Below are 23,407 nucleotides of genomic sequence, written 5' to 3'. Positions count from 1 at the left end.
AGCAAAGATCCCACACTGGAACTTTGATATGCCAGTAGAGTATATTATGTTCAACATCATATACAGTGGCTTCGGAAAGTATTCAGACCCCTTACATTTTTCTACATTTTGTTACATTTACATTTACATTGTTACATTACAGTCTTATTCCAAAATGGATTAAATAAATACAAATATTCAGCAATCTACACACAATACCCCATAGTGACAAAGAGAAAACAGGTTTTTAGAATTTTTATAAATGTATTAAAATAACAGACGTAAGAATTCAGACCATTTGCCATGAGACTCGAAATTGAGCTCAGGTGCATCCTGTTTCCATTGATCATCCTTGAGATGTTTCTACAACTTGATTGGACATCATTTGGAAAAGGTGCACGTGTCTATATATAAAGGTCCCACAGTTGACAGTGCATGTCAGCGCAGTCCGTAGAGCTCCGAGACTTTTGTCGGAGGGATTTTGTTGGGATTTTGTCGAGGCACAGTTCTGGGGAAGGGTACCAAAACAAATTCTGCAGCACTGAAGGTCCACCAAGAACACAGTAGCCTCCGTCATTCTTAAATGGACGAAGTTTGGAACCAAGACTCTTCTTTTATTTATTTTTTTATATAACTAGGCAAGTCAGTTATGAACTAATTCTTATTTACTTCCTAGAGCTGGCCGCCCGACCAAACTGAGCAATCAGGGGAGAAGGGCCTTGGTCAGGGAGGTGACCAAGGACCTGATGATCACTCTGATAGAGCTCCAGAGTTCCTCTGTGGAGCTGGGAGAACCTTCCAGAAGGACAACCATCTCTGCAGCACTCCACCAATAAGGCCTTTATGGTAGAGTGGCCAGACGGAAGCCACTCCTCAGTAAAAGACACATGACAGTCCGCTTGGAGCTTGCCAAAAGGTACCTAAAGACTTTCAGACCATGAGAAACAAGATTATCTGGTCTGATGAAACCAAGATTGAACTCTTTGGCCTGAATGCCAAGCGTCACGTCTGGAGGAAACCTGGCACCATCCCTACGGTGAAACATGGTGGTGGCAGCATCATGCTGTTTTTCAGCAGCAGGGACTGGGAGACTAGTCAGGATCGAAGGAAAGATGAACGGATCAAAGTACAGAGTGATCGTTGATGAAAACCATCTCCAGAGCGCTCAGGACCTCAGACTGATCCGAAGGTTCACCTTCCAGCAGGACAACGACCCTAAGCACACAGCCAAGACAATGCAGGAGTAGCTTGGGACAAGTCTCTGAATGTCCGAACGGCCCAGCCAGAGCCCGGACTTGAACCCGATCGAAAATCCCTGAAAATAGCCTGAAAATAGCTGTGCAACAACGCTCCCCATCCAACCTGACAGAGCTTGAGAGGATCTGCAGAGAGGAATGGGAGAAACTCCCCAAATACAGGTGTGCCAAACTTTCTACCCAAGAAGACTTGAGGCTGTTGAAGCCAAAAGGTGCATCAACAAAGTACTGAGTAAAGGGTCTGAATACTTATGTATATGTCATAGTTAAAAAAAAAAACTTTAGCAAACATTTCTAAAAACCTGTTTTTGCTTTGTCATTATGGGGTATTTATTGTCTGTAGATTGATGGGAGGGACTATGTAATTCATTTTTTAATAAGGCTGTAACGAAACGGAATGTGGAAAAAGTCAATGGCCTGAATACTTTCCTTACACACTATCATTTTTGGGGGACAAATCAAATGGTATAGTCAAAATTCATACATTTATGTTTTTAAAAAAGTTGTTTTGAAATCAAAACACTACTAGTACTCATATTACAGAGCAAGCTGTAAAGCTTCATATGACACCAATGCCTTATAGCACCTACAGATGTAACACTGGAGTCTTGAAGGAGGCCTGGGTAAGGCCAAAATGTTATAAATATGCCAACTTTGATCACTTATTTCTTAATTATGCTTTTAGATACAAATGTCAAATATATGTCAACAATCCTTCCTCCAAAGTACTATTCTATGGATTACATTGTTTTTGTCTGGGTTTTCGTGAGGAATCACTCGCACACATGATATAAAAACCATAAACTCCCTGGTGTTGCAGGTAGCACCATGCCCAGACCACCCGAGTCATTAAAACTGACTACCTTATTAAATAATGCAAAAAATTTATGAAAGCAACTGGTTTACAACTACCAAAGTATTGTGGAGTAGTATGTAGCTAATGGAGTAGCAGCTCTAACTAGCAATACAAAGCACAGACTAAGTAATATGGTCATGTTGAATAGTGGGGGGTTGGCCAAGGGGTGTGTGTGTGTTAACCGCAGATCTCAAGATTAGCCGTGGATTTGTTTTCTTTCATTAGCTGAGTATTACCCCCTTCCTCCATCCCGCACTCTGATTGGTGGATCAAACGCTTGGGCAGCACTTTTTATGGCCTGCTAAAATGAACTGCAACAGATGGTGGGAACCGAGAAGAGGGAGAGGAGAGGAAGGATGAAAGAGGGATAGATGGAGGAAAGAAAGAGGGGGAGGAGAGACAGGAGGAGAGAAGAGATACCGATGCAGAGGGGAGTTGGAGAAACGAAAGAAGGCCAAGCGGGAAAAAAGGTGTGGGGAGAGGAGAGAGATTGCACAAGGGCCGTGCTAGGTTTCCAGATTTCTGTTGTGATGTTTCAAAGCAGGCAACTGGAGGAGAGTGTTGCACTTGTTTGGAGATTCCAACACACTCTCATGGAGAGAAAGTGCTGTGTGTTACAGGAGAGGAGTGTGTGCATGCGTGTAGATGGTGCGGGGGAGGAGGGGCAGCAGTGGCTGCTGTTACTACATCTGTTCCCAGCCATCACTCTCACTACAGCTTTGACCCCCATCCTACACACAGACACTACACTGCGTGTGTGTGTGGATGGAAAAGTCGCCACACTGTGCCAAAGAGCAGCAAACAAGAATGCCTCCCCACGCCTCTCCTCTCTTCTCCTGTCCTGTCCTATCCTGTCCTGTCCCCTCCCCTCATCTATCATTGGGCCCCTTGCAGCTCGCACTCCCTTCCTCTCAGACTCCTCCCACCTCCATTTGCTCTCCATCTTCTTCCCTCTCTCTCCATCTTGTTTTGTCTGACTGCCTGGCTGGGTCCTTCCCTCCATCCATCCTCTCACACTCGCCCTCTCGGCTTCTCTCCTTTTCTTCATTGTAACTCCTGTCGACTTCTGTAACTCTTTAACCTCAATCTGAACAACACATCTGTCTGTATTGGTTGTTACACTTTATTTGCAAAACTTTATAATCGTGTTCAATTAATTACAAGGTGCTCATATATATTATGTATATAGCCAGCTAAGTTCATGAAGTTGGATTGATTAATGGAAGTATTAGGCTATGCAATCAACTATTTCAATAGATTATTGGAAACTTGCAGAAGCCAAAGACATTGATTTAAATATAGCAACCGCCACCACCATCCCCTTCCACACACAGTCAGTCTGCCACCAATCTGGCAACCGCATGAGTCAGCTGACAAGGTCATACGGGTGGTCGCACCACAGCCCTCCTGCTGGGCTAGAGGGGACACCAGTGTGAGGACAAAACGCTGGTGACAAATCACTTGTGACACGTTTCCATAGATTTAAAGCCACCGTTCAGTCTCCCTTACTTTATTAAAAATTAGTGCCTTCGGAAAGTATTCAGACCCCTTGACTTTTTCCTTATTTTGTTAGGTTACAGCCTTATTGCAAAACCTTATTAAATACATAAAATATCCTCAGCAATCTACACACAAATACCACATAATGACAAAACGAACAGGGTTTTAGAAATGTTTGCTAATTTATAAATAAATAAAATGTAAATATCACATTTTCATAAGTATTCAGACCCTTTACTCAGTACTTTGTTGAAACACCTTTGGCAACGATTACGGCCTCAAATATTCTTGGGTATGACGCTACAAGCCTGGCACACCTGTATTTGGAGAGTTTCTCCCATTCTTCTCTGCAGATCCTCTCAAGCTCTATCAGGTTGGATGGGGAGAGTTGCTGCACAGATATTTTCAGCTCTGGAGCAGGTTTTCATCAAGGATCTCTCAGTACTTTGCTCCGTTCATCTTTGCCTCGATCCTGACTAGTCTCCCAGTACCTGCCGCTGAAAACACCCACACAGCTTGATGCTGCCACCACCATGCTTCACGGTAGGGATGGTGCCAGGTTTCCTTCAGATGTGACACTTGGCATTCAGGCCAAAGAGTTCAATCTTGGTTTCATCAGACCAGATAATCTTGTTTCTCATGCCCTGAGAGTCTTCAGGTGCCTTTTGGCAAACTTGAAGCGGACTGTCATGTGCCTTTTACTGAGGAGTGGCTTACGTCTGGCCACTCTACCATAAAGGCCTTATTGGTGGAGTGCTGCAGAGATGGTTGTCCTTCTGGAAGGTTCTCCCATCTCCACAGAGGAACTCTGGATCTCTGTCAGAGTGACTATCGGGTTCTTGGTAACCTCCCTGACCAAGGCCCTTCTCCCCCGATTGCTCAGTTTGGCCAGGCAGCCAGCTCTAGGAAGAGTCTTTGTGGTTCCAAACTTCTTCCATTTAAGAATGATGGAGGCCACTGTGTTCTTGGGGACCTTCAATACTGCATAATTCTTTTGGTACCCTTCCCCAGATCTGTGCATCGACACAATCCGTTCTCGGAGCTCTAGGACAATTCCTTTCGACCTCATGGTTTGGTTTTTGCTCTGACATGCACTGCCAACTGTGGGACCTTACATAAACAGGTGTGTGCCTTTAAAAATCATGTCCAATCAATTGAATATACCACAAGTGGACAACAATCAAGTTGTAGAAACATCTCAAAGATGGTCAATGGAAACAGGATGCACCTGAGCTCAATTTAGAGTCTCATAGCAAAGGGTCTGAATACTAGTTATGCATTTGCTAACATTTCTAAAAACCTGTTTTTGCTTTGTCATTATGGGATATTGTGTGTAGATTTCTGAGGATGTTCTTTAAAAAAAATCAATTTTAGAATAATGCTGTAACGTAACAAAATGTAGAAAAAGTAAAGGGGTATGAATACTTTCCGAAGGCATTGTGTTTAAACCAGGGCTAACTTTGCATCACCTTGAGCAACTTTGCTACTTGTATTAGACTCAAAACTACAACCATTGTTTAAGACACAATATGCAGAAATCTTTCTGCCATTTCCTAATAGTTCGCATAATTTCAGTTTATGTGACAACACAAGCAATTTTAGTGTAGAGAATCATTGTACCATCTAAACAACTGAATATATATTTTCAATAACCCAAAATATTGTATTTTTAGCTGTTTGAAGCTGGTGTACAAAACCAAAAGTATAAGACGCAAAAACTAAACTTAACGGGAAGAATAGAAATAGCACACAGAACAGATCTAGAGATTACCGCTTCTTAGACTTGCTTTCAATGAGAATGACAGATCTACAACTCACATATGTTAATTCGGTCGGGTCGTCAAAAAGTTACATATTGCAGCTTTATGTTCAATGAGTAATACATTAAATAAGGAAGTTGAGTCCTCTACCAGCAAGGCAGATAGAGACAATGAGCCCTGAGCCAAACTGCCAAAACTGACACATGCTCTTCAAAGCAAACATTGGGAGTGGGGGGGGGGGGGTTGCTCTCACCCAGCACTAACAGAGCAGTGTTGTTTATAACCCGTTCACCTTTGGGTCCCTCACGACGTTAGCACGCTAACTAGCTAGCGTTGTGTTAAATATGAGAGAGAGCGAGAGATGGAGAGAGAGGGAGGATGCATGGATGCCTTTTCAAAGCATTCCACTGGTGGCTACAGCCGTGTGTTGTGGGGAGTTGTCTTACGTAGAAGAGTGTTTTTGTGTGAGTGTGCGTGTATGAGAGAGAGGAGCCATCTTTATCAAGGCTGGCTTGTCAGTTCAGACTGGGTTAGGTAGGGACTTGGGGGAAAGGAGAGAAGGGGAGAGGGAGGGAGAGATCCGATGACCACATGTTGGCTATTTATTACCCCCTCCTAAACAGTCTCTCCCCTGACACCAAGAGAAGTCAACTTTCCCTCCTAAACAGTCTCTCCCCTGACACCAAGAGAAGTCAACTTTCCCTCCTAACGGTCTCTCCCCTGACACCAAGAGAAGTCAACTTTCCCTCCTAACGGTCTCTCCCCTGACACCAAGAGAAGTCAACTTTCCCTCCTAAACAGTCTCTCCCCTGACACCAAGAGAAGTCAACTTTCCCTCCTAACGGTCTCTCCCCTGACACCAAGAGAAGTCAACTTTCCCTCCTAAACAGTCTCTCCCCTGACACCAAGAGAAGTCAACTTTCCCTCCTAACTGTCTCTCTCCTGACACCAAGAGAAGTCAACTTCCCATTCTTTAAAAAATATATATAGTTTACCTTTATTTAACTAGGCAAGAACAAATTCTTATTTTCAATGACGGCCTAGGAACAGTGGGTTAACTGCCTTGTTCAGGGGCAGAACGACAGATTTTTACCTTATCAGCTCAGGGATTCGATCTTGCAACCTTCCGGTTACTAGTCCAACGCTCTAACCACTAGGCTACCTCCCGTCCTAACGGTCTCTCTCCTGACACCAAGAGAAGTCAACCTTCCCTCCTAACGTTCTTTTTATTTATTTATTTCATCAGGTAGGCCAGTTGAGAACCAGTTCTCATTTACAACTGCGACCTGGCCCAGATAAAGCAAAGCAGTGTGACAAAAACAGCAGTGTTACACACAGGATAAACAAACATACAGTCAATAACACAATAGAAAGGTAAGGCAATAAATAGGCCACTAATGGTGAATTAATTACAATTTAGCAATTTACACTGGAGTGATATATGTGCCGATGAGAATGTGTAAGTAGAAATACTGGTGTGCAAAAGAGCAGATCAAATAAATATGGGGATGAGGTTGGATGGGCTATTTACAGATGGCCTGTGTACAGCTGCAGCGATCGGTAAGCTGCTCTGACAGCTGACGCTTAAAGTTAGAGAGAGATATAAGTCTCCAACTTCAGTGATTTTTGCAATTTGTTCCAGTCATTGGCAGCAGGGAACTGGAAGGCAGCAAAAGTAGGTGTTGGCTTTGGGGATGACCAGTGAAATATACCTGCTGGAACGTGTGCTACAAGTGGGTGACCAGTGAGCTGAGATAAGGCAGAGCTTTACCTAGCAAAGACTTAGATGACCTGGAGCCAGTGGGTTTGGAGACGAATATGTAGCGAGGACCAGCCAATGAGAGCCTACAGGTCGCAATGGTGAGTAGCATATGGGGCTTTGGTGACAAAACGGATGGCACTGTGATAGCAAATTGGATGCAGTCTGAGTAGAGTGTTGGAGGCTATTTTGTAAATAATGTCGCTGAAGTCTAGGATTAGTAGGAAAGTCAGTTTTACGAGGATATGTTTGGCAGCATGAGTGAAGGAGGCTTTGCTGCGAAATAGGAAGGCGATTCTAGATTTCACTTGGGATTGGAGATGCTTAATGTGAGTCTGGAAGGAGAGTTTACAGTCCAGCCAGAAACCAAGGTATTAACACAGTCTCCAAAGAAGGGCCAGATGTAAACAGAATGGTGTCGTCTGCGTAGAGGTAGATCAAAGAATCACCCTCAGCAAGAGCGACATCATTGATATATTCAGAGAAAAGAGTCGGCCCGAGAATTGAACCCTGTAGCACCCCCATAGAGACTGCCAGAGGTCCGGACAACAAGCCCTTCGATTTGACACACTGAACTCCTAGAAGTAGTTGGTGAACATGGCGAGGCATTCAGAGAAACCAATGCTGTTGAATCTGCCGATAAGAATACAGTGATTGACAGAGTTGAAAGCCTTGGCCAGGTCGATGAAGACGGCCGCACAATACTGTATTTTAATCGATGGTGGTTATATCGTTTAGGACCTTGAGCGTGGCTGAGGTGCACCCGTGTCCAGCTCAGAAACCAGATTGTGTAGCGGAGAAGGTATGGTGGGATTCGAAATAGTCGTGATCTGTTTGTTCACTTGGCTTTCGAAGACTTTAGAAAGGCAGGACAGGATGGATAAAGGTCTAACAGTTTGGGTCTAGAGTGTCTCCCCCTTTAAAGAGGGGTATGACCACGACCGCTTTCCAATCTTTAGGAATCTCAGACGATACGAAAGAGGTTGAACAGACTAGTAATAGGGGTTGCAACAATGGCGGTGGATCATTTGAGGAAGAGAGGGTCCAGATTGTCTAGCCCAGCTGATTGGTAGGGGTCCAGATTTTGCAACTATTTCAGAACATAAGCTGTCTGGATTTGGGTGAAGGAGAAGTGGGGGGGGCTTGGACCAGTCAGTTGCTGCGGGTGGTGCAGAGCTGTTGGCCGGGATTGGGGTAGCTAGATGGAAAGCATGGCCAGCCGTAGAGAAATGCTTATTAAAATTCAATTATCGTGGATTTATCAGTGGTGACCGTGTTTCCTAGTCTCAGTGCAGCAGGCAGCTGGGAGGAGATACTCTTGTTCTCCATGGACTTTACAGTGTCCCAAAACTTTTGGGAATTAGTGCTGCAGGATGCTAATTTCTGTTTGAAAAAGCTAGCCTTTGCTTTCCTAACTGAATGTGTTTATTGGTTCCTGACTTGTTGCATATCGCGGGAACTATTTGAAGCTAGTGCAGTACGCCAAGGCCTATATCTGTTCTTAGTTCAAATTTTTTGAAAGGGGCATTATTTCAGATGGTGAGGAACGCACTTTTAAAGAACAACCAGGAATCCTCTACTGACGGGATGAGGTTAATATCCTTCCAGGATACCCGGGCCAGGATGATTAGAAAGGCCTGCTCGCAGAAGTGTTTTAGGAAGTGTTTGACAGTGATGAGGGATGGTTGTTTGACCGCGGACGCATAACAAGACGCAGGCCATGAGGCAGTAATCACTGAGACCCTGGTTGAAAACAGCAGAGGTGTATTTAGAGGGAAAGTTGGTCAGGATGAGATCTATGAGGGTGCCCATGTTTTCGGATTTGGGGATTGTACCTGGTAGGTTCTTGATCATTTGTGTGAGATTAAGGGCGTCTATCTTAGATTGTAGGACAGCCGGGGTGTTAAGCATATCCCAATTTACGTCACCTAGCAGTACGAACTCTGCCGATAGATGGGGGGCAATCAATTCACATATGGTGTCCAGTGCACAGCTGGGAGCTGAGGGGGGGTCTATAACAAGCGGAAACAGTGAGGCACTTATTTCTGGAGAGATGGATCTTTAAAAGTAGAAGCTCAAACCGTTTGGGCATAGACCTGGATAGTATGATAGAACTCTGCAGGCTCTCTACAGTAGATTCCAATTCCTCTCCCTTTTGCAGTTCTGTCTTGACGGAAAATGTTGTAATTGGGGATGGAAATTGGTAGCCTTCCTAAGCCAGGATTCAGACACAGCTAGGACATCAGGGTTGGTGGAGTGTGCTAAAGCACACAAAAGTCAACAAATGAGAGCGCCTGGGGACACACAGGGCCTGGGTTAACCTCTACATCACCAGAGGAACAGAGGGGGAGAGGAGTAGGATGAGGGTACGGCTAAAGGCTATAAAAACTGGTCGTCTAGAGTGCTTTGGGAACAGAGAATAAAAGGAGCAGATTTCTGGGCGTGGTAGGATAGAGTCAGGGCATAGTGTACAGACAAGGGTATGGTAGGGTGCGAGTACAGTGGGGGGTAAACCTAGGCATTGAGTGACTGTGAGAGAGGTTGCATCTCTGGAGGCGCCAGTAAAGCTAGGTGTGGTCTCCGCATGTGTGGGTGGTGGTACAAGGGGGCTATCCGAGGCATGTTGAACAGGACTAGGGGCTCCGCAGTAAAATAAAACAATGAGAACTGCTCTAAACAACAGTATAAAGGCATATTGACATTAGAGAAAGGTATAAAGCAATCACAGGTGTTGATTGGGAGAGCTAAGACTACAACGGGTGAGACAACAATGGGTAAAGAGCTAGGACAACAACAACGGGTAAATGGCGTTGAATGGGCAGAGAGGGTCAGTTGGCTACACACAGGGCCTGAGTTCGAAGCTGGGGCCAACAGATAAACAAAATGAAGTACCGTGTTAATGTACAGTCCGGCAGGCATCATCTGTGTAGCTGAGTGATCATATGGTCCAATGAGCAGCATTGTTACTCTAACTTCCGCGACGCATATAAGGCCCTGCCCCGCCCCCCTTTCGGGAAAGCTGACCACGACTCCATTTTGCTGATCCCTGCCTACAGGCAGAAATTAAAACAAGAGGCTCCCACGCTGAGGTCTGTCCAACGCTGGTCAGACCAAGCTGACTCTACACTCCAAGACTGCTTCCATCACGTGGACTGGGACATGTTTCGTATTGCGTCAGATGGAAATATTGACGAATACGCTGATTCGGTGTGCGAGTTCATTAGAACGTGCGTCGAAGATGTCGTTCCCATAGCAACGATAAAAACATTCCCAAACCAGAACCCGTGGATTGATGGCAACATTCGCGTGAAACTGAAAGCGCGAACCACTGCTTTTAATCAGGGCAAGGTGTCTGGTAACATGTCCGAATATAAACAATGCAGCTATTCCCTCCGCAAGGCTATTAAACAAGCTAAGCGTCAGTACAGAGACAAAGTGGAATCTCAATTCAATGGCTCAGACACAAGAGGCATGTGGCAGGGTCTACAGTCAATCACGGACTACAAGAAGAAACCCAGCCCAGTCACGGACCAGGATGTCTTGCTCCCAGGCAGACTAAATAACTTTTTGCCCGCTTTGAGGACAATACAGTGCCACTGACACGGCCTGCAACGAAAACATGCGGTCTCTCCTTCACTGCAGCCGAGGTGAGTAAGACATTTAAACGTGTTAACCCTCGCAAGGCTGCAGGCCCAGACGGCATCCCCAGCCGCGCCCTCAGAGCATGCGCAGACCAGCTGGCCGGTGTGTTTACGGACATATTCAATCAATCCCTATACCAGTCTGCTGTTCCCACGTGCTTCAAGAGGGCCACCATTGTTCCTGTTCCCAAGAAAGCTAAGGTAACTGAGCTAAACGACTACCGCCCGTAGCACTCACTTCCGTCATCATGAAGTGCTTTGAGAGACTAGTCAAGGACCATATCACCTCCACCCTACCTGACACCCTAGACCCACTCCAATTTGCTTACCGCCCAAATAGGTCCACAGACGATGCAATCTCAACCACACTGCACACTGCCCTAACCCACCTGGACAAGAGGAATACCTATGTGAGAATGCTGTTCATCGACTACAGCTCGGCATTCAACACCATAGTACCCTCCAAGCTCGTCATCAAGCTCGAGACCCTGGGTCTCGACCCCGCCCTGTGCAACTGGGTACTGGACTTCCTGACGGGCCGCCCCCAGGTGGTGAGGGTAGGCAACAACATCTCCTCCCCGCTGATCCTTAACACGGGGGCCCCACAAGGGTGCGTTCTGAGCCCTCTCCTGTACTCCCTGTTCACCCACGACTGCGTGGCCACGCACGCCTCCAACTCAATCATCAAGTTTGCGGACGACACAACAGTGGTAGGCTTGATTACCAACAACGACGAGACGGCCTACAGGGAGGAGGTGAGGGCCCTCGGAGTGTGGTGTCAGGAAAATAACCTCACACTCAACGTCAACAAAACTAAGGAGATGATTGTGGACTTCAGGAAACAGCAGAGGGAACACCCCCCTATCCACATCGATGGAACAGTAGTGGAGAGGGTAGCTAGTTTTAAGTTCCTCGGCATACACATCACAGACAAACTGAATTGGTCCACTCACACTGACAGCGTCGTGAAGAAGGCGCAGCAGCGCCTCTTCAACCTCGGCTTGTCACCAAAAGCACTCACAAACTTCTACAGATGCACAATCGAGAGCATCCTGGTGGGCTGTATCACCGCCTGGTACGGCAACTGCTCCGCCCTCAACCGTAAGGCTCTCCAGAGGGTAGTGAGGACTGCACAACGCATCACCGGGGGCAAACTACCTGCCCTCCAGGACACCTACACCACCCGTTGTTACAGAAAGGCCATAAAGATCATCAAGGAAATCAACCACCCGAACCACTGCCTGTTCACCCCGCTATCATCCAGAAGGCGAGGTCAGTACAGGTGCATCAAAGCTGGGACCGAGAGACTGAAAAACAGCTTCTATCTCAAGGCCATCAGACTGTTAAACAGCCACCACTAACATTGAGTGGCTGCTGCCAACACACTCATTGACACTGACCCAACTCCAGCCATTTTAATAATGGGAATTGATGGGAAATGTAAATATATCACTAGCCACTTTAAACAATGCTACCTTATATAATGTTACTTACCCTACATTATTCATCTCATATGCATATGTATATACTGTACTCTACATCATCGACTGCATCCTTATGTAATACATGTATCACTAGCCACTTTAACTATGCCACTTTGTTTACTTTGTCTACACACTCATCTCATATGTATATACTGTACTCGATACCATCTACTTTCTGCTGCTCTGTACCATCACTCATTCATATATCCTTATGTACATATTCCTTATCCCCTTACACTGTGTATAAGACAGTAGTTTTGGAATTGTTAGTTAGATTACTTGTTGATTATCACTGCATTGTCGGAACTAGAAGCACAAGCATTTTGCTACACTCGCATTAACATCTGCTAACCATGTGTATGTGACAAATAAAATTTGATTTGATTTGGGGGGGAAAAGCAGTAGATGAAACAGGGAGCCATTTGGTAGTCGATGACTATGCTAGGCGAGCAGGAGACATGGCGTTCAAGAAGCTAGCGGGCCGGGCAATCAGATGAATCATCACCAACATCCATGACGCAAAGGCCGGTTAAGAGCACATTGGCCGAATTACGTCAGCAGACCAGTTGAGATGGATCGGCGGGGCTCCGTGTCGACAAAGGGTCCATGCCAATTGGCAAGAGAGGTATTGTAGTTGGTGTAATTAATTTGCTAGCCATGAGATGGGCCTAGCTTGAGGCCAGCTTGAGACTGGTCTCACTCATCCTGACACCAAGAGAAGTCAACTTCCCCCCTCCTAACAGTCTCTCTCTTTTACATGCCAAGAGAGACAGCAGACCAAAGTTGGTTGTTGTGGATTGTCTTTGTGTAGCCCTTTACACTTGTACCTGTATACAGGTTGAAAATGGCATATTTGGACACTGATAGGTACCTACAGTCGAAGTCAGAAGTTTACATGCACTTAGATTGGAGTCATTAAAACTTGTTTTTCAACCACTCCACACATTTCTTGTTAAACAAACTATAGTTTTGGCAAGTTGGTTAGGACATCTACTTCGTGCATGACAAGTAATGTTTCCAACAATTGTTTGCAGGCAGATTATTTCACTTACAATTCACTGTATCACAATTCCAGTGGGTCAGAAGTTTACATACACTAAGATAACTGTGCCTTTAAAGCAGCATGGAAAATTCCAGAAATTATGTCATGGATTTAGAAGCTTCTGATAGGCTAATTGACATCATTTGAGTCAATAGGAGGTGTTCATATGTACAAACAATAGTATGCAAGTATAAACACCATGGGACCACGTAGCCGTCATACCGCTCAGGAAGGAGACGTGTTCTGTGTCCTAGAGATGACCGTACTTTGGTGCGAAAAGTGCAAATCGATCCCAGAACAACAGCAAAATACCTTGTGAAGATGCTGGAGGAAACAGGTACAAAAGTATCTATATCCACTGTAAAATGAGTCCTATATCGACATAACCTGAAAGGCTGCTCAGCAAGGAAGAAGCCACTGCTCCAAAACAGTCATTAAAAAGCCCGACTACGGTTTGCAACTGCACATGGGGACAAAGATTGTACTTTTTGGAGAAATCTCCTCGTCTGATTAAACAAATATAGAACTGTTTGGCCATAATGACCATCGTTATGTTTGGAGGAAAAAGGGGGATGCTTGCAAGTTGAAGAACACCATCCCAACCGTGAAGCATGGGGGTAGCAGAATCATGTTGTGGGGGTGCTTTGCTGCAGGAGGGACTGTTGAACTTCACAAAATAGATGACAACATGAGGAAGGAAAATTATGTGGATATAGTGAAGCAACATCAAGACACCAGTCAGGAAGTTAAAGCTTGGTCGCAAATGTGTCTTCCAAATGGACAATGGCCCCAAGCATACTTCCAAAGTTGTGGCAAAATGGCCTAAGGACAACAAAGTCAAGGTATTGGAGTGACCATCACAAAGCCCTGACCTCAATCCCATAGAACATTTGTGGGCAGAACTGAAAAAGCATGTGCGAGCAAGGAGGCCTACAAACCTGACTCAGTTACACCAGCTCTGTCAGGAGGAATGGGACAAAATTCACCCAACTTACTGTGGGAAGCTTGTGGAAGGCGACCCGAAACGTTTGACCCAAGTTAAACAATTTAAAGGCAATGTTACCAAATAGTAATTGAGTGTATGTAAACTTCTGACCCACTGGGAATGTGATGAAATAAATAAAAGCTGAAATAAATCATTCTCTCTACCTTTATTTTAAGAACTGCAATGTCAGAATAAAGTGGTGATCCTAATGGACCTAATACTGGGAATTTGTACTAGAATTAAATGTCGGGAATTGTGAAAAACGGAGTTTAAATTATTTGGCTACGGTGTATGTAAACTTCAACTGTACATTGGAACGCAGTGGCTGTACAGTAACATGCTATACATGATATCAGAGCTCAGGCTCTGCGCATCACAGCTCTTTATGGGTTTTGACAGACAGCCATTTTGAACTTGAGCACCACTCGTGACAAGTGCCCCCCCTCCCTCCTGCTATATGGGGTCAGTTATGCAATATTTTTGTTGTTTGAGTGAGGGATTTGCTGTTAATTACAAAGACTCAATGTATTTGGAAAGATGAGACGTTGAGTATTATAATAAATACCGCTTTGATGGCATACAAGCATGCCAAATCGGTCCGTTTAAATAAATAAATAAAATGTATGCATTTCACATGACTGGGAATATAGATATGCATCTGTTGATCACAGATACGACCCCCAAAAAATGGGCATCAGGATCTCGTCACGGTATTTTTGTGCATTCAAATTGCCATCAGATAAAATGCAATTGTGCTCATTGTCCGTAGCTTATGCCTGCTCATACCATAACCCCAACGCCACCATGGGGTACTCTGTTCACAATGTTGACATCAGTAAACCGCTCGCCCACACACCATACACGTGGTTTGCGGTTGTGAGGCCGGTGTGACTTACTGACATTGGATGCAGCTTATGGTAAAGAAATGAATGGTAAAGAAATCAATATTAAATGATCTGGCATGATTATTAAATTACCTGTGTAATGATCATGCTGTTTAATCAGCTTCTTGATATGCCTCACCTGTCAGGTGGATGGATTGTCTTGGCAAAGGAAAAATGTTCACTAACTGGAATATAAACACATTTGTGCAGAAAATTTGTGCGAAATTAGCTTTTTGTGCAAATGGGATCTTTTATTTCAGCTCGTAAAACATGGGACCAACACTTTACATGTTGCGTTTATATTTTTGTTCAGTGTAGTTAAATAGTTAACCAATAGCTATGTGCAGGACTATGTGCATTGACTCTTCGCACTAACTCTTTTGACTCACATATGCTGCTGCTACTAATCCTGTTGCCTAGTCAGTTTATCCCTGCCTATATGTACATATCTACCTCAATTACCTTGTACCTCTGCACATCGACTCGGTGTTGGTACCCCGTGATACTCAAGTCATTGTTACTCATTGTGTATTTATTCATTGTGTTAGTTTTCTATTCTCTCTCCTTTTTTGCTTTCTGCATTGTTGGGAAGGACGCATAATTAAGCATTTCCCTGTTCGTCTACACTTGTTGTTTACGAAGCATGTGACAAATACAATTTTATAGGATTTTTTTTTTCTCAGTGTAATAATGCATATGCGTTTCAAAATTCTTCTGTAAGAAACATTTCAATTTAGCCCTATCCATATAGTGCCTTCAGAAAGTATTCATACCCCTCGACTCATTCCACATTTTGTTGCAACATTGATAAATCTATTTTTTGCTCACAAATCTACACAAAATACACATTAATGACAAAATGAAAACGTGGTTTTAGAAATGTTTGCAAATTTGTGGCAGCATCATGCTATGGGGCAGGGACTGGGAGACTGAAAGGGATCTGCTTTAGAGTGCAAACATCCTTAGACTGGGGGCAAAGATTTACGTTCCAACAGGACAATGACCCCAAACATACAGCCAAAGCAACGCTTGAATGGCTTCATAATAAGAATGTGAAAGTCTGCTAGAGTGGCCCAGCCAAACCACAGACTTGAATCCCATTGAAAATCTGTGGAAGACTTGAAGATTGCTGCTCCCCATCTAACTTAACAGAGCTTGAGAAAATCTGCAAGAATGGGAGTAAATCCCTAAATCCAGATGTACAATGCTGATATACATACTCAAGATGACTCAAAGCTGTAATCTCCGCCAAAGGTGTTTTTACAAAGTATTGACTCGGGTGTAAATTAAATATTTTCATATTTTATTTTCTATAAAATGTACAATAACTGTCATTATTGGGGTATCGTGTGTAGAATTTAGATAAAAAATAAAAAAAGAATTTAGAATTCAGGCTGTAACAACAAAATGTGGAATAAGTCAAGAGGTATGAATACTTTCTGAAGGCACTATAGGCCAATTCCCACAAGTGTAAGGTTTAAGAAATGCAATAGCCTAATCCAAGTTAATGTAGGGTCATTGATGGAAAATGCAGAATAGAATAGCCTTTCGGCCAATACATAGCAGCATAGTTTTGTGTATTTGTGAGTGACAGAACAGTAAAGTACAGTTGGTCCTGTCTGGCCTGCCTGTGATGATGTGACTGACTGGCGTTTAGACAAAGTGGCAGAGCATGACACTCTCCTCGATCACAACAGGAAGCACAGACTCGCCAGTCAGTGTTCCACTTCCCTCTTTCTCTCTGCACGTGTGTGTGGTGGCTGTGTCTGACTGATGGGGAGCATTCTCTCTCTCCCCCTTCTCACTGGCCAGCTTCTTGTGAGTTTTTAGGAGGACCAACCCTCCCCCTCCCCCTCCCCTGTTTCTCTCCTCCTTCAGCTCACACTCAGCTGCAATTACCCATCCTCCCTCCCTCTCCTTCCCCTCCCTCAGACTACCCTGCCCTGACATGTCGCATGCGCACACACACACACACACGCACACGCACACGCAACAGGTAGGGCCAACTCAAATGCAACACAGATGCAACAGGTAGAGAAAATTCACACACACTTTTAACCACATCCATCTACAATGCCTCTAGCTCTGTCGCTCTTCCACCCCCTCTCACAGAGCAAAGGTCAGGGTGTCGGTGCAGTACAATGTTTACAGAGGCAAGGAGGGGGAGGCATACAGGAACGGACAGAGCCTCTTCTCAGTTTCCTCTTCCTCTCAATCATCCTGTTTTTCCCCTTCCCCTCCATCGTCTCCCTTTCTCACTCTCGCCGTCTCTCTCCATCCCTCTTTCAGTCGCTTCCTCCTCCTTTTATAATAAGCTAAGGCTATACCTATGGTAAATGCTTAACACGCGTTAGGCTATATGGCTGTGTTCAGGGATTTTAATATCTTTTTGTAGTTTTCCCCAAATGGTTTGACAGTGCGCAAGTATCGATCTCCCATGTGTTCAGGTCAACACACACACACACAGTTCATTCAATAAATCGGGATATTTGTTTCTCTGCTAAAGGGAAAGTTCTTGGCTCAGTATGGGCAGCATGTCACAACAGAGTCAGTTGCTAGGCAGAGAGAAGTGAGTTACCACATCCCACGGTGACAAATGAGAGTTAGGATAATCTCTCCTAAACAAACTGCTAACATAACCGGATTCAATCCTCTCCTTGGACTAATAAAGGAGACGTGTACACACACACCTACATCTAGACCTACATAGGGCTACCAATAGTCACGCACATACCCACAAATAGTTTAAACTCGATCTGATAAGCCATGCAGATAGCATCAGTAATGTGGAAGCTCCACTGGCTTGCATTCCTCTCACAGATCTGGGCTCTGGTGTGAAGAAGATGGGAGGAGGGAGGAGAGGAAGAGATGGGAGGGAGGAAGAGATGGGAGGGAGGAAGAGATGGGAGGGGTGTGTTTCAACCAACCACGGAACAATGTGGCCACGGAAAATGTCTGTCGAGACCCACAGCCCAGCCAAATATATATTTTCCTGCCCTCTCAGTATCCTCTCCTCCCTCTCCTCTCTCCCTTCCTCGACACGTCCGTCAGTCCTCTCTCCCTTCCTCGACACGTCCGTCAGTCCTCTCTCCCTTCCTCGACACGTCCGTCCGTCCGTCCTCTCTCTCCCTTCCTCGACACGTCCGTCAGTCCTCTCTCCCTTCCTCGACACGTCCGTCCGTGCTCTCTCCCTTCCTCGACACGTCCGTCCGTCCTCTCTCCCTTCCTCGACACGTCCGTCAGTCCTCTCTCCCCCCCGTCCGTCCGTCCTTCAGTCCTCTCTCCCCCCTGTCCGTCCGTCAGTCCTCTCTCCCCCCTGTCCGTCCGTCAGTCCTCTCTCCCCCCCGTCCGTCCGTCCGTCAGCCCTCTCTCCCCCCCGTCCGTCCGTCCGTCCGTCAGTCCTCTCTCCCGTCCGTCAGTCCTCTCCCCCGTCCGTCCGTCCGTCCGTCCTCTCCCCCCCGTCCGTCCGTCCGTCCTCTCTCCCGTCCGTCCGTCCGTCCGTCAGTCCTCTCCCCCCCCCGTCCGTCCGTCCTCTCTCCCCCCCGTCCGTCAGTCCTCTCTCCCCCCGTCCGTCCGTCAGTCCTCTCTCCCCCCCCGTCCGTCCGTCAGTCCTCTCCCCCCGTCCGTCCGTCAGTCCTCTCTCCCCCCCATCCGTCCGTCAGTCCTCTCTCCCCCCGTCCGTCCGTCAGTCCTCTCTCCCCCCGTCCGTCCGTCAGTCCTCTCTCCCCCCGTCCGTCCGTCAGTCCTCTCTCCCCCCGTCCGTCCGTCAGTCCTCTCTCCCCCCGTCCGTCCGTCAGTCCTCTCTCCCCCCCCTCCGTCCGTCCGTCCGTCAGTCCTCTCTCCCCCCCGTCCGTCCGTCAGTCCTCTCTCCCCCGTCCGTCCGTTCGTCAGCCCTCTCTCCCCGTCCGTCCGTCCGTCCCTCTCCCCGTCCGTCCGTCCGTCCTCTCCCCGTCCGTCCGTCCGTCCGTCAGTCCTCTCTCCCGTCCGTCCGTCCCTCTCTCCCCCCGTCCGTCAGTCCTCTCTCCCCCCTCTCTCCCCCCGTCCGTCCGTCCCTCTCTCCCCCCCGTCCGTCCGTCAGTCCTCTCCCCCCGTCCGTCTCCCCCTCCCCCGTCCGTCCGTCCGTCCGTCAGTCCTCTCTCCCCCCGTCCGTCCGTCAGTCCTCTCTCCCCCCGTCCGTCCGTCAGTCCCCCCGTCCGTCCGTCCTCTCCCCCCCGTCCGTCCGTCAGTCCTCTGTCCCCCCGTCCGTCCGTCAGTCCTCTCTCCCCCCCCGTCCGTCCGTCAGTCTCTCTCCCCCCCCGTCAGTCCTCTCTCCCCCCGTCCGTCAGTCCTCTCTCCCCCCGTCCGTCCGTCCTCTCTCTCCCCGTCCGTCCGTCCGTCAGTCCTCTCTCCCCCCGTCCGTCCGTCAGTCCTCTCTCCCCCCCCGTCCGTCCGTCAGTCCTCTCCCCCCCGTCCGTCCGTCTGTCCCTCCCCCCCGTCCGTCCGTCCGTCAGTCTCCCCCCCCGTCCGTCTGTCCTCCCCCCCCGTCCGTCCGTCTGTCCTCTCCCCCCCGTCCGTCAGTCTCTCCCCCGTCCGTCTGTCCTCCCCCCCCGTCCGTCTGTCCTCCCCCCGTCTGTCCGTCTGTCCTCCCCCCCCGTCCGTCTGTCCTCCCCCCCAGTCCGTCTGTCCTCCCCCCCCCCGTCCGTCTGTCCGTCTCCCCCCCCGTCCGTCTGTCCTCTCCCCAGTCTGTCTGTCCTCTCCCCAGTCTGTCTGTCCTCTCCCCCGTCTGTCTGTCAGTCTGTCCTCTCCCCCAGTCTGTCTGTCCTCTCCCCCAGTCTGTCTGTCCTGTCTCCCCCCGTCTCTGTCTGTCCTGTCGTCCCCCCCCTGTCTGTCCTGTCGTCGTCGTCCCCCCCCCCGTCTGTCCGTCCTCACTCTCTCACCAGTCTGTGCGTCCGTCTTCATACCTCCCGTCTGCCCCCCCCCCTGTCCGTCTCTCTCCACACACACACACACACACACACACACACACACTTTTTTTTATTTATTATTATTATTTTTTTTAAATCAGCCACAGTTCATGCACCAAGACACAGAATAACAGTATACACATACTTTCACCCACACATAACTCAAGGAGGTGATCGCCGAGTTCAATGAGGTGCTCATCTTGATACAATCACTTTATACTAATATTCTCAATTGTTATAAATACATTTTTAAAAACACTTGATTGTAATACTGTGTAGATTTCTAGGACTTTGTTCATTTCTCTCTTTCGCCCCTCCTCTCCTCAGTATGAATGCGATTGGTAGTTACAGGGTAGTTGTTTCAGACAGACCGTATGCATGCTGGGACCCAAACATGTTCTTACTGGATACATGGCTTCCTCTAGAACACACTTTACACAAGCTCTCAGCCTAACTAGGGACAGGCAGACTGTACATAACAGGAGTACAATAAGTATAGGAACACCATTAATTAATCCGTGTAAAGATAGGATGGACAAGCCCAGGATTTTGACATCAATAATTAATTTATAGGACACATTTACAATTAAATTATTTAGAAATGCTGCAGCTGCATATAATATGTAAATAAAATCATGGCAGTAGCCTATATTCAGGTCTAAATATGACACCTAACAGAACTGAGAGAATGGTAGAAAATGAAAAAAAAAAAAATCAGTGCATACTCAAATGGTTCAGTCCTGACTCCCATCAATCCAAGGGCCGACCCAACAATCAGAGGGGTGAGGGAGGTGGGAATACCATACTGCCGACAAGGCAAAGAGTGGTGACTCAAAGTGTGTAATCTGTGTGACTTACCTACACACGTTGGAGGTGGGGTGTGTGAGACAAAGAATTGAGGAAAAGGACTCCTCTTAACAAAAGCACAGCCAGATAAAGAGAGGGTAGAGATGACAGCATGCCATGCACATAGCGCAGAGCCTGGACAATGACTTGAGTGCTAGCCACAGTGAGTATCAGTGTGCTCTACGCACACACCAAAACTACTGGAAGAAAACAATGACACAATTTCATCCAAAATCGGTAATGAAGCAAAATGAGTCTTTAGAATGCCTTTAACTTGTACTGTTCTCCACCTACGTCTATAGAAAGCAACTGATGAATGTCAAAACACTCAAAAAAAGCGCAAGAATGGAAGAACATGTGAAAATGTGAAAAAGGATACGGATGACGAACGAATAAAGAGATAAAAAAAGTAGACATGCTGAGTGAAGCTTAAAGCACAGCCTTCAGTATATAGGGAGTTTACAGTATTGAGTGGTGGGATGGATGGAAGAGAGAGCCTTATATTTACCCGTCGAGAGACCAGGGCAAAAACGCGTCTGGGCTCGGAGCTCAGGGCCTGGGTGGGAGACCACGGCCTGCCTGCCCACCTCGAGTGTCAGCACCCCACTGCTCACACTGCAGGGAGAGCACAGAGACCGGCGTCAATACACACACACACACACACACAAACACACACGCCTTCTCATCTTAGACCAGAGCAGCATGCAATGACAGATCGTGTGTGTGTGTGTGTGTGTGTGTGTGAGACACTCAAGAGGTAGTAGACTGATTTCTTGCCTTGTTAAGCTGTAAATTAATCAAACAACGTGTACTCTTATCACATAAACTTGTCTCTGAGCACCAACACACACACTGCCGACAGCGAAACCGTGGCCCTTTGCAGGATGGCGAGTTGAAACGGAGGCCCAACCAAGAACCCAACACGAGACAGTCATTCTCATTATGGCATTTATTTCCAACATGTCAGACTAGCACTAAAAGCTGTTGACAGCTGATTTTATTTTGGTAATAGGTGAGACAAACAAGGATAGATGGACACAACATGGCATTACAGTGCAGAGCCACCGACAGCTTATCTACTTTGTGAAAGAGGTTTGGGGGGGGGGGGAAACTAAGATGAGGGGGGAAGGTAGGGAGAACGCATTCTAAATGGTGGCTATAGCAGGGTGTTGTGGGGAGTTGTCTCCCGAGAGGAGTGTGTCCGTGTGTACGGATCTGTGTATGAGAGAGAGCAAAGGATGGATAAGAAAAAGAGGGAGGAAGGGAGGAGGAAAATGACTAGCTAAAACAGGACAGATAGGATGGATGAGAGAGACTGGAGAGGACAGGGATGAGCGAGAGGGAGGAGGGGTCGAGAGAGAGGAAAGGAGGGACAGAACAGAGATTATCAGATTAGTGGCTGGTAAGAGGGCCTAATTAAGAGGCAGAAAGAGAGGCAGTTATAATGGGGCTGGGCGGAGAAGACATTTTCGGTTCAAAATGCCTGTTTAGCCACGACCAGTGGACTGTGTCCCCAAGCATCTCAAGTCCTGTTCACATGAAATGCTACATGCGCGTCCTGGTCTGTGTACACGTCACAGGAGACTAACTGTGACCCACTGTAAGTCCAGCAGGGTCACCGTGCGTGCTGCGTACACGACTTAGCTGTCGGACAGGTGAAAGGCCATGCTACTCTGGAGCAGAGAATAACTTAACCTACATATAAAACCCACCACAGAAGCTTGGTTTGAACTAAGCTTTACAAGTGGTGCAAAAAGGGATCGATACAGATGATTAGACACTGATCAGTACACATAAAAATAAATAAAAAGTCTCAAATCTACTTTATTAGGCCTACACACTTGCAGGTGTAAAAAAAAAAAGTGCTATGGCTACCTGTTTCATACTGTAAAAAAAAAAAGATATATATATATATATATATTACACACACACACACACACACAGTATCAGTCATAAGTTGACACACCTGTTCAAGGGTTTTGCTTTATTTTTACTATTTTCTACATTGTAGAATAATAGTGAAGGCATCAAAACTATGACATAACATGTGGAATCATGTAGAAACCAAAAAAAGTGTTAAACAAAATCAAAATATAAGTAGCCACCCTTTGCCTTGATGACAACTTTGCACACGCTTGACATTCTCTCAACCAGCTTCACCTGGAATGCTTTTCCAACCGTCTTGAAGGAGTTCCCACATATGCTGAGCACTTGTCGACTGCTTTTCCTTCACTCTGCAGTCCAACTCATCCCAAACGGGGGTTGAGGTCAGGTGGTTGTGGAAGCCAGGTCATCAGATGCAGCACTCCGTCACTCTCCTTCTTGGTCAAATAGTCCTTACACAGCCTGGAAGTGAGTTGGGTCATTGTCCTGTTGAAAAACAAATAATAGTGGGACTAAGTGCAAACCAGATGGGATGGTGTATCACTGCAGAATGCTGTGGTATCCATGCTGGTTAATTGCCGTGAATTC

At 46.6% G+C, this 23,407-nt stretch overlaps 1 protein-coding gene across 6 annotated transcripts in view; it reads right to left on the bottom strand.

The window, feature by feature from the left end:
* LOC118370331 (ras-responsive element-binding protein 1) overlaps positions 1-23,407 on the bottom strand; it is a 78,693-nt gene that overhangs the window by 33,282 nt on the left and 22,004 nt on the right. For 3 of the 6 annotated variants that reach the window (XM_052503327.1, XM_035755294.2, XM_052503333.1), the window contains exon 2: positions 23,096-23,305. The exons of 1 other annotated variant lie outside the window; for it this stretch is intronic. In XM_052503327.1, the coding sequence (XP_052359287.1) occupies positions 23,096-23,135 (40 nt within the window). In that variant the 5' untranslated portion in view covers positions 23,136-23,305. Of the gene's footprint in view, positions 1-21,443; positions 21,551-23,095; positions 23,306-23,407 lie in introns of all 6 variants that reach the window. 2 more of the 6 variants (XM_052503342.1, XM_052503343.1) reach the window with 2 other exon arrangements.

The sequence above is a fragment of the Oncorhynchus keta genome, chromosome 4 (genome assembly GCF_023373465.1).
Source record: "Oncorhynchus keta strain PuntledgeMale-10-30-2019 chromosome 4, Oket_V2, whole genome shotgun sequence".
In the NCBI taxonomy this organism is placed as follows: Eukaryota; Metazoa; Chordata; class Actinopteri; order Salmoniformes; family Salmonidae; genus Oncorhynchus; species Oncorhynchus keta.
Note: the sequence above shows the minus strand (reverse complement) of the source record. Positions and strands in the feature narration are given on the sequence as shown.